This window comes from Salmo trutta, chromosome 22, assembly GCF_901001165.1.
Source record: "Salmo trutta chromosome 22, fSalTru1.1, whole genome shotgun sequence".
NCBI lineage: Eukaryota > Metazoa > Chordata > Actinopteri > Salmoniformes > Salmonidae > Salmo > Salmo trutta.
The window spans coordinates 24,651,962-24,664,277 of NC_042978.1; the positions used below are offsets into that span (position 1 = coordinate 24,651,962).

At 39.5% G+C, this 12,316-nt stretch overlaps 2 protein-coding genes across 3 annotated transcripts in view; both read left to right on the forward strand.

Moving 5' to 3' along the window:
* The window catches only part of naaladl2 (N-acetylated alpha-linked acidic dipeptidase like 2), a 288,194-nt gene extending 278,740 nt beyond the window's left edge, over positions 1 to 9,454 (forward strand). The window contains exons 13-14 of the mRNA XM_029707333.1: positions 3,061 to 3,259; positions 6,228 to 9,454. Of these exons, the coding sequence (XP_029563193.1) occupies positions 3,061 to 3,259; positions 6,228 to 6,414 (386 nt within the window). The 3' untranslated portion in view covers positions 6,415 to 9,454. The remainder of the gene's footprint in view (positions 1 to 3,060; positions 3,260 to 6,227) is intronic.
* A 721-nt stretch (positions 9,455 to 10,175) lies between these two features.
* LOC115158418 (uncharacterized) overlaps positions 10,176 to 12,316 on the forward strand; it is a 103,917-nt gene continuing 101,776 nt past the window's right edge. For both annotated transcript variants that reach the window (XM_029707335.1, XM_029707337.1), the window contains exons 1-2: positions 10,176 to 10,499; positions 11,805 to 11,846. In XM_029707335.1, the coding sequence (XP_029563195.1) occupies positions 10,361 to 10,499; positions 11,805 to 11,846 (181 nt within the window). In that variant the 5' untranslated portion in view covers positions 10,176 to 10,360. The remainder of the gene's footprint in view (positions 10,500 to 11,804; positions 11,847 to 12,316) is intronic.

Sequence of the window (12,316 nt, forward strand, 5' to 3'; positions counted from 1 at the left end):
TGTGTGTGTGTATGTGTGTGCGTGCATGTGTGCGTGCGTGTGTGTGTATGCGTGTGTGCCAAACATTTTTAAAGGTGGCTTCCTGAGTTGTGTTTAGTTCTCTCCATCAAATCTCGGCAGGGTCTATGCCAACACAATCGTCCCTCCACGTCCCTCCGTGTCAGAATGTGTGATAGATTACAGCAATCCTCCCACATATTTCATAACTCCTATTCCCTCAGTAGGGAGAAAGACATTTACATTTGTAGAAGGGAACAGCTTTCTTTGGATATTTTTATCCTGTCTTTTCTCTCCTTTATTCCCTGAGTAGTTGCATGGTGTACATATTCTCCTGTGACTCTCCCACTCAATGCCATGCCCCAGCCTTGCTCTCATCTAACAAACACCAAAGAGAAGTGAAATGGAGAAAAAGCAGGCTTTAACGGAGCCACATATAAGCATGCAGCACACGGCCACAGTCAAGGTTATTTTCACTTACGCATAATGGAACGGAAAACTTTCGATGTGGCGACTAGCTTATTAGCAAACACTATTTAGACATGTTGTGACATTGATATTTCCCATGTTTTTCTCTCTAGTGCTTGACTAGGATTCATGCATATAGTGTTGAAACAACAAATGTTAACCTGATATTTCATATGTGTTACAGAAATATTGAGGTCAACATTTTTATAACAAATATGTTTCTGTGTAAGGGACAAACCAATTAATTTGAATGTAATAATCGGCACATCCATTTTTCAGCCATCCACAAATGTTGTTGACATGATTTAAAAACAGAGCAAGAGAAACGTGTCTGTACAGGTGACAGCCGAGGACAGTGCATTTTTGGAAGTCTATAATTTAATGCCTAAGAAGCAGCCATGTCATGCTGTTCATATACAGTGGGGGGAAAAAGTATTTGATCCCCTGCTGATTTTGTATGTTTGCCCACTGACAAAGAAATGATCAGTCTATAATTTTAATGTTAGGTTTATTTGAACAGTGAGAGACAGAATAACAACAAAAGAATTCAGAAAAACGCATGTCAAAAATGTTATGAATTGATTTGCATTTTAATGAGGGAAATAAGTATTTGACCCCCTCTCAATCAGAAAGATTTCTGGCTCCCAGGTGTCTTTTATACAGGTAATGAGCTGAGATCAGGAGCACACTCTTAAAGGGAGTGCTCCTAACCGCAGCTTGTTACCTGTATAAAAGGCACCTGTCCACAGAAGCAATCAATCAATCAGATTCCAAACTCTCCACCATGGCCAAGACCAAAGAGCTCTCCAAAGATGTCAGGGACAAGATTGTAGACCTACACAAGGCTGGAATGGGCTACAAGACCATCACCAAGCAGCTTGGTGAGAAGGTGACAACATTTGGTGCGATTATTCGCAAATGGAAGAAACACAAAAGAACTGTCAATATCCCTCGGCCTGGGGCTCCATGCAAGATCTCACCTCGTGGAGTTGCAATGATCATGAGAACGGTGAGGAATCAGCCCAGAACTACACGGGAGGATCTTGTCAATGATCTCAAGGCAGCTGGGACCACAGTCACCAAGAAAACAATTGGTAACACACTACGCCATGAAGGACTGAAATCCTGCAGCACCCGCAAGGTCCCCCTGCTCAAGAATACATATACATGCCCGTCTGAAGTTTGCCAATGAACATCTGAATGATTCAGAGGACAACTGGTGAAATTGTTGTGGTCAGATGAGACCAAAATGGAGCTCTTTGGCATCAACTCAACTCACCGTGTTTGGATGAGGAGGAATGCTGCCTATGACCCCAAGAACACCATCTCCACCGTCAAACATGGAGGTGGAAACATTATGCTTTGGGGGTGTTTTTCTGCTAAGGGGACAGGACAACTTCACCGCATCATTTGACGGGGCCATGTACTGTCAAATCTTGGGTGAGAACCTCCTTCCCTCAGCCAGGGCATTGAAAATGGGTCGTGGATGGGTATTCCAGCACGACAATGACCCAAAACACGGCCAAGGCAACAAAGGAGTGGCTCAAGAAGAAGCACATTAAGGTCCTGGAGTGGCCTAGCCAGTCTCCAGACCTTAATCCCATAGAAAATCTGTGGAGGGAGATGAAGGTTCGAGTTGCCAAACGTCAGCCTTGAAACCTTAATGACTTGGAGAAGATCTGCAAAGAGGAGTGGGACAAAATCCCTCCTGAGATGTGTGCAAACCTGGTGGCCAACTACAAGAACTGTCTGACCTCTGTGAATGACAACAAGGGTTTTGCCACCAAGTACTAAGTCATGTTTTGCAGAGGGGTCAAATACTTATTTCCCTCATTAAAATGCAAATCATTTTATAACATTTTTGACATGCGTTTTTCTGGATTTTTTGTTGTTGTTATTCTGTCTCTCACTGTTCATATAAACCTACCATTAAAATTATAGACTGATCATTTCTTTGTAAGTGGGCAAACGAACAAAATCAGCAGGGGATCAAATACTTTTTTCCCCCACTGTAGTATGAATGTAACTCATAAATGGTGAGCAGTGCAATCTAACCTGACGGTCATTATGTAACACTATATGGTCACATAATTAACCAAAATGTAATTTATTCATAATGACACATGTAAATGTGTCACTTTGTTTTTATTTTCTAATGAGCATATCATTCTCTGAATAAGTTGTAATTAGTGACACTGTCAATTAGAGTATCCCTACATACATGGCAGGGGGGGCTTTTTTACGAATCTTTAATTACTACTGAATAATTGAATGTTCTACTGATATGTCGACTCTAAGCAGTGACATTGCCTTAATGTCCAATTGGTTCTGGCTGTTGTAAGACTCTGACTAACAGACCCATATCCATATCTGATTTTGTGACAAGCGCAGAGTAAAATGAATCGAAAATAGTTCTGAACTAGTTTTACTTTGTTGTAATTGAGTGGTGAGATTGGGCTAGGGATAAGGATATCGAAGGTAGTTGCAGTAGTGTAAGAGAGGTTTCTTAGATTTTAGCCAACCAAACATCGTCCACCTCCACCTTTTACCCGTAACAGCCAATCCCTGCCCTGTGTCTGTGTTGATGTACTATAGATGATCCCCTGAGGACCCCCAGACTGCTGGCAGCAGCTGCCTCCCTCAGAGAGAGCTCAGCCTTCCTCCAGTCTGAGACCATGCGTCCAGCCAATGACCCCAAGGAGAGGGACCCCTCCCATGTCCGCATGCTGAACGACGTGCTCCGGGACCTGGAGAAGAGCTTCTTGGTCCCCCAGCCCCCTCCAGGTGTCTACAGGTAGGTGGAGCAGATTGTACTGTATGTGCTAGGCTAGCATACCATCCCTCTATTACCTGAAGACATTTTGTGAAGGAAGAGTGTGAGCTGCTTTGAAAATCTGGGCACAATATGCTAGCTAATTACAAAGCTCTCAAATGCCTTGTGGCATTCATTAAACATGATCTATTAATTGTGATTAGTCAATTAAGTCAATAATGGTGACCATGGGAACTATACATTTTACACTTTTTATGAAGTGACTTTTCAATCCACCTGGAGCCCATCTATTGAGTGTGATTAGAGTGTGCACCATTGTTTCTTATTGAATGGAAGACCAGCGAGGAACATTACCGACTGCACATCACTGTGAATCTCTATAATTACCTTTAGCTAGCTAGTTTTCCATGAATGGGTATGCCTCCCTCAGAGCCAGCACAGTTGTAGTGTAGTGTAATGTAATGTTTGTTGTTATAATTTGAATGCACATCTAATTGCACTAAGCTGCCATTAGAACCAAAGCACAAAAATTGAATTCAACTGTTCAATAATCCTCAAGAAACATTGCTGTTTAATTGGCTCCCTAATAACGAAGTATCCTTTTCTCAGAAATCTACAGTACATGTCACAATCTACATTTGTCTATTTCTTTGTTTTGTCTGAATGTAATTAACTGAGCTAACCACTGTGGTTTTACTAGCTTTAGATCAGTCTAATCCTACAAAAGGCAGTATAATGACTCCCTTCCTACTGCCTCTAAAGCTGGAGACAGGGCTGGGAGACTTGGTGATGCTGGGTTTGACTTGAACCTTGCACAGGAGTACATTTATATTGGTGGAGCATATACAGTACAGTAGATAGGGGAGCTGTTGTGCTGATGGGCGGGTCATGGTGTGTGTGGAGGGAAGGATTTCAGATGCATTAGAATGTTCATGGCATTACTGTAATTTGCATGAGGATGATAGGTCAGGTGAGATGCTACATGACACAGAGCTATAACAAGAGGTGACTAATCAACATACATGTAGTATACATATTCCCAATTCCCTGTGCTGACCATGGGAAATGCAATATTTTTTCCTGTGAGTGTTGAACCTGTCTGACTCCCACCAATCGTGTTGTTGTTTGTTTAATTACTTTGTACAGAGGCTGAGTATACCACACGAGAAACTGCAGTTGTCAAAGTGACATGTGATTGTAATCAGATGGTAATCAGCATATCCTGGTGTGATGAGATTTAAATTAGATCAAGGTGTATGAAATAGATCAGGTGCTCTGGGCCCTTACAAGCCAGTATCTAGTCATTACTGCACTCTGAGCACACTCCCTGTTACTGCTGGGAATTAGTCCCAACTGACTGGCCCCTCTGTTTCCCCACTGTGCTGTGTGTACACTTATTACCCAGACCACTAATGGGAATTCATGCCCTTTGTCTGAGAGAAACGTAGCTGAGTGGTGTTCCTAATAGTTAGAGGAGAGGAAACAGAAACAGCATGCCAGGAAGCTCATAGTGAAAAGGATGAGCTGAACTTCCTCACCTCAGGTTTCGTAAATAATCAATTCCTGTCAAATGCAATCAAAGATTTGATCACGGTTCAGACTGACTTATTATTAAATTATGATTACTAGGAAACAGATACTGATACATACAATACTGTACTGTCAATCTGGTGTCCCCCAAAGCACTGTGAGGCATTGGAGACAGCTGTGAATTATTTGACCAGGCTGAGACAGAGGAGATGGATGGCATTAAAAAGCACTCTGTAAGGCCTGAGAGAGTGGCTAAAACAAACGTCTTCATGCTGTCAGCAAGGAATTGATGTTCTGTGACTGACACCGGGGGAACAGACTAGTGTAGTTAAACCTAGTTTGTTCTGTTGTGCAGGAGAATTCTTTCTCCATTTAAAAAGTATGCAGTGTTACAAGGGACTTGAGATCAATATTAGATATCCTTACACTTGGAGGGATTTCACCATGCAGCCTTTCTGACAACAAGAATGCCTTACATTTCAAAACTGCTTTGACCTACAGTATAAAAGTAAGCTCCTGCTCAAGGGCAAGAAATAGTATTGAAGGCTAATATATTATGTATGTGTATGTGGGTGCATGTATGTAAATTGAGAACCAATTGATGTTCACATTTTTATTACTACAACATCATGTTGAAATTTCAGAAAGACACAAGTTATAAGAACTTTAGTGAACTCGTTTGTCCTTGGCACTGCAGCATGAGTGGCCTTGAGAGATGGATCAAGTTCTGCATGAGACCCTGTGCAGTAGTTCACTCTTCAGTCAACAGCCTATCCTAGGCCCTGTGGGGGTAGTCTAATTTATTCACATGAATGAAGCTCAACCATACCTTTTAGGGGAACACAAAATGGTTCTCTAATTATTCCTCAGTCAGCCTCAAAAGGACCTGAAAGTTAAAAAGCGTTTCTCATCCACAGAAAAGAGGAGCTTAATCACTGTATAAACTCAAGCCTGAAGGTCATGATGGCAGGCTAACCTGTTTACATATGAAGAATTGCTTTATTTATTCTGCTTAGGGTCTGTGCAGCCAGTTTCCAAAGAAATCAATGTGCGATTCAGACGCATGAAGAGGAACGATCCAAAAGCGGCTCATTTTTTACCTACAAATGACTACACCATGGCCTGTAGCATGAAATGTATCTGACTGCTGTTTAGTTTTGAGATTCTAAATTAGATTGATTCTTGCTACTGTGTCCAGATGGGGCCAAGGGGATGTGTGAAGGATGGAGAAACAGGTAGATAGACAGGGAAGGTTTTGTGTTTCCAACAGTATTGTGTAACCTATATTTGACAGAAAACAGGGTGTGACAAGATCATTTTGTATGTACAATATCTCTCACAGTGTCAAGCAATTATACAGTAAGTATAATTAATGAAGAGGTTTTTTTTTTTACAGGAAAATCAGCAGTTAGTGAATGTGAATACTTACCTGTGGTCTGTTTGTTCCCCTGTGATCCAGGAACCTGTTGTACAGTCTGAATGGGAAGGTCCCCCAGTTCTCCATACTGAAGTACCCCCTGGATCCACTAAAACACAACGCTGTAAACAAGTCTTTGTCGCTGATAATAAACGCCATCAATTCAGCTGAAAAACTCATTCGCTGTGGGCTTGACCTCTTTGAAAACAGTCCAGATGACACAAATTGACCCAACGAATCCAATCAGCCAAGGTTGGAGGCACTGTGTGGTTGCACTGCCTAGACCAATGGTATCTGCATACGTGTCTCAGATACCTAAGTTCACTCTTCACAATGAAGTGTGGCACATTTTTTTTTTACAAAGAGATCACACTAAAGCAATATGAAGAGACCGGGACACCTTCTTGCAGTACTCTTCTTGAGCGCCTACTGTGTTCAGGTTTATGAAACATTCAGAAAGCAATGTTGATTTCTTCTAGATCCTTTTGGCTGTCAATGAAAGTGCTGGGCTGTCCATGATGTCCTAATGCCTCATTTATACATGTCTGTCTGGCTGTCTGGAACAACGCCAGACAGGCAGGCACGTATAAACTGAGAACGTGAAGAAGCACTGGAACACAGGAGTGAGCTAAATCTACAAGACAGAGCGATTCACAACCACGCAGAGCTTGATAGATAAACATGCATTTTGAAGTGAGTAATGCGTCACTGACTACAGCATGTTTTTACACGAGTGGATAAACACTATAAGGCCAGCTGGATGTGTTTATGCTCATATGCACTATTGGACAATCTCTGCCTCTGTCTAAACATTCAAACAAAACATACAGTATGACACCATTCCATGCTCTTAGTTCTGCTGAAAGCACAGCAACCCTCTGTTCTGCTCTCATTGTGCCTTGTGATTTTCTACAGGCAAGGCAAATGTGTATCTATGACAGAGCAAAGGAGAACATGATGTTTGGATTATAGTAAGTGTGAGAAATTAGCTATATGTACAGAGGCATGATTGGTGAGGTAAATAGTGACAGCGGTGTGACATGGCCTGTTTTGACAGTTGACATGCTCAACCATACTTCTTATACTAGTCATACGCATTACCGTCTTGACTGCAGACACAAGCTGGCTTTAAGGATGCTTAAATTTGATTTGATTTTGATTTGAAGTCCCTGAAAACTGCATTTTGTATGATTATATTTTTCAGTGTCTCATGCACTATATGATTGAATCCAATAACCAGCACAGTAAAGTGCTCTCTACCAGATGTGTGCTTTGATTGGATGTTTTTTTTTCTTCTACTTTGATGTATTGAAAAATAATAATTCATCTTTGATAATGTCTCGTACCCAAAGTGAAATGTGATATCCGTATTTTTCTAATAACTCTGAATTACTTGGAGTCCTCCAATGATCAATGTTATTAAAAACAGGCAAGTCTCTGCAATACTTTGATATAGAAGCAATGGCAATACCAATGGACAAGAGTAGTGTGGTTGTCTACAAAACAAACCTCACTTTCCCTATTTGTACATACCGTAAGGATGGACTGATGATGAAATGTGTAGTATTACAGTAGCTGTTATTTGACTTAACTTATTTGTTATGCTTTGTTCATGGTAGACTTCTTCATGTGTTATTTTTGCATGAGCGTTGACATTCATTGGGATGAATCTTGTCTTTGAGGCAGCGCTGAGCGATTTCCACTACAAGGGCTCGAGGCAAAGTCAAGATTGTCTATATTATATCGTACAAATTATTAGAAAAAATTTTTAATCACTTTTTGGTCTTAATTTAAGGCTAGAGTTAGGCATAAGGTTAGCAGTGTGGTTAGGGTTAGGTTTAAAATCAGATTTTATTACATTGTGGCTGTGCCAGCTAGTGACTACCCTTCAGAGCTGCCTCCAGCACATCAATCATACCAATAAATGACAACCTGCATATTGCAATGTACATAATTAGTTTAGCTTATTTTTTGAGGGTTTAAGTGATATTTTCTTAATTGCAGGGTTATGATATGCTGTTGTGTCCATCTCAAGGATAAATGTGGATTTTGAAGGTAGTGGAACTGTCCCCAAAAGTCTCCTATGCCAATGTAATCCTTTGTCCATCATCATTATTGTCATCGTTATAAGACATTTGCACTAGAGATTGTGTTTTTGATAATGTTATTACAAATTTGTGATATAAAGGTCACTGGAATTCATAATAAGGGTTTAATGATATTTTGTAAAACAATTGTACTTGACTTAACTTTTCAAAAGAAATGGAATGGCTATTTAGGAACACTTCATTCAGGGACTACAATATTAGCTAAGCTTTAAATTATGTACGTGCCTTTATTTGAAAATCATGAATGCTTTAGGAAAGGTTCTTAGGCTGATGTCAATTGTACATGTGTACATTGTTATTTTGCTTGAATAGAGGAATCTGTTTGATTTCGATACCAAAAATTAAGTGTGTGCTGTATACAACCCTATTAGTTTAGGATTAATTCAACAACAGTAGGCCTACTACATTTTTAGTGCCATGAAAATAATGAGAAATTATAAAAAGCCAGTTGTCTCATTCCTTCAAGTTGGTCAATTAATAATCTTCTGAGGACTTCTTCGGAGGACCATTACATAACTTTGCTACAGGATTTGTATTCATTTATTTTATCATTAAGAAGCTGACATTGTTCATGCATAGTAGCATATAAAATGCCCTTTATAACAGGTGAATGTTTTTTTGTTACATAAAAAAAGTTTTTTATAAGGTAACAGCAACAAGCCTTTGGTATGAGTTATCTGGAAGCATGGTAAGTATGGAAGTAGCTCCATCATTCACTGTAGTATGAAATGGCAGATTGTTATGCTCTTGCTGTATCTCCAAATATAGTAGGTTTTAGTTGGACCATGGGCTTCAAATAGGCTATATCAAATGTCTTCAATTGTTCAGTTATTTATGTGATGCTTTGTTCAATCATATAATATTACACAAGTTAGATGTGCTGCATGATGTGTTGCATGAAATACTGCATTGACTGGCATGAATATTGTATGTATTTGCACTAAGCATCTTGATTGTGAGTTTACCCAGTCTTATATTGTTGTAAATTGTGATCATGTCTCTAGTCTCTTAAGCAATAGGTATCAGGGTTTTGGCCACTTGAAATTCCTTTGGGATTTGTTTCTTTAAATATCTCTTAATATAGCTGGTCAAGCAGGAACTATCATGTATTGAATCCCCATGTCATTGGTATCATATGCAATAAACGCTACATTGGCATGATCTTGTTGTTCTTTTACAGTATTTTATATGTTAAAGAGTTTTAAAGACAAGGAAAATGACTGCCAAACATTACTGCCATCATCAAGGGTGTTATAGGAAAATGGCAGTTTGCGGAAGTGCTTAGTTGTATTATTATGTAGGCTGTAAGTCTGTTTATCCAATGAAGGAATACATGGAATGGTTGACATCTACATGGAAATAGTTCAGTTTCAGTTTTAGTGTTATGCATTATTAACTGAATTCATTCATCACAGTTGTGAAATATTTTCGTTAACACTATACAATTCCTCAATTATTGGTTATTACAATGGTTTGGTATTCGGAAAAGTCCATTGCGTCTATTGATAACTCCCTTGGTATGATATTACAAGTTTTTTAGTATGTTGTAAATATTCTATATGAAATGTGCTATAATTTACTCCCATAGTCTAATAAAAGGGAGGTTTAAAAGTAACCTTTATGATCTGTTATCTTTCTGCTCATGTATTTGATGTAAACGGAATTAACCGATTAAGGTTTTTATGACAATTTGCAGCATAATTCAATGAAAGATCTCCAGAGACCACCGAATTGGTCTCAAACTTCCCCCAAGCGAAGTGTCACTGTGTTAACCGAATATTACATTATCCGGTATGGCGTCGCTGTCCATGGTATCGGAAGTGGTAAACTATGTAGCCTACCTAATTGACGTTATAATTTTAGGATTTTCACCCAGTGTATACACCACTAGACCGCCTTGGTAAATGTAATGTCGTATTCCTTATCAACGTGTCTCAATTATACCACAAATAAGGTGTCCTATTTACATACGGATGCGCCTGATAGCAAACATCCCCGCGCACGCGCTTAGCACTGCTCTGATCCCAGGTGCAGTGGATTTAGTACTGGTAGGAGAAGGACGACGAAATGATGGCGACCGCCGCAGAAGAAATATTTCAAAGCCCATGTCCCATTTCTGAGCGCCATGTCACGACTATGTCCATCAAAATTACGCGGAAAAACCAGGATAAACCCTGGAAATTGAGATTAATTTACCTGCAGTGCTGTGAGTATCAGACAAAAAACAGCATTTGAATGGATGTTGAAAACCGCGACAGGATGTTTTTCCGTGATAATTTCACCCCACGCCGACAGACAATTAAATAGCATGAATGCACCTGGTCCATTTCACTAATTAAAACTTCACTTTGTACGCTCAGTCAAATAGGTTGTGGTAAATGTAGGAAAGCAGTCGCTAAAAACATTGTACTGCTGGTCTGTGAAATCATCATGCCACTGCACAACCCTACTGGATGCTGATGCGCACTAGAGCTTGTTCCTGGCCATTTCAGTACGTTTTCGTGGCTCCTCATCATGCGTAGGCAAGCCTAGACGGACCATAACAAAGGCGATTCATAAAGCTAATAGTTTTTTATTTATTTTTACAGTCACTGTAGCTAAAACCTTAGAGATTAATATTAAACACATATGAAACACAATTTTACACACACTGACTGAGGTTAGATCATTCCAATGCAGCTAATTTCATTGTCATTAAACCTCCATTATGGTGGGTTTGGAAATGCAGCTCTTATTGTATTCAAGCTTCTTGTCTTTCAGGGAGTGTCATTTTGAAGTCGCACTTACAACAGCTGAAAGTAAAAGGACATAAAAAGACTGATAACACATAATTTGTAGTTATAAACTACCATATGTGTGAATCCAAATTGTAGATGTGAGAATATTAGACAGGATGTGATGATGACAAAGTAATAACAGTTTGATGAAAAGGTTGTCAGGCCAAGAACAACCCCAAATAATTTACACAAGTGTTGAATGGAATTTTTTCTAACATGTATGTTGTATATCCATCCGGTTGTACGTTTTTTTATTTATTGCAACAATAAGTTCTGCAAGCATTTCTGTAACTTGTCTGTTATGAGTTTCTAACCAGAGGTTTGCACAAGCCCATCTGGGGATTGAATAGCCCAGGGCAGGATGCACCAGTAGGTGCTGCTAGATGTAATGAATATACCTTTATCTACCAGGATCTGAAATATTTATGAACAACCTTGTGCACCATGTCAATAGATAGTCTATAACTGCTTGTTTATTTACAAGACACTAGGGTAGACAATTTGTAGTTTTGCCCCTTGCCTTATTGGGCATGATAGTTTGTCATGTTGGGTCAATCCCACCTATTGTTAAAGTAAATATGAAAGGAGTTTGGCCAAATACTCTAAATACGAATGAAACATTCATGTAAATCATGTATTGATGTCAATGGCAGGTTTGCATGAAGAGTTATGAACATATTGGCTATCTCAAGTTAGGATTCGGTGTGTAACTTTTCTGTCTCACATTTTTCTAGATTTTATGTCAATTGCAACCATACTGGGAACTGGAATCTTAGGTGAGTTGTACTCAGGGGGGAACGTCTGCTTCTGTCATTGTTGCCACGGATGTTCAAGGCAGACCGTGGTACTGCAGGTATTGTTAGCAGAAAACAGGATCCCAATTATAGTGAATGGAAAAATGTCAAATTTCATGGTCAATCTTCGTGTAAATAAAAAAATGTTTATTAGAGAATAATGGTCCCAATAATTGCTTTTAAAACACCAGATGTATGTCCTTAAACTAATTATTTGAAAATCACACACAGAAGAAGATAAAAGGATAATTAATGGGAGCCTGCAGTACCTCGGTTGGCCTTCAATTTGAGTTACTCATTGAGAGGGGGCACAACTGAGCTAGCCTGCAACATCGCTTCCAGGAGTAGCTCAAACTACTCATATTATGTCTCCATGAGACGCCATCTTAACTGACTTCATTTGGCTTCAATGCGCTATTGAGTCCTCACATAGGAATGAATGATTCATATAT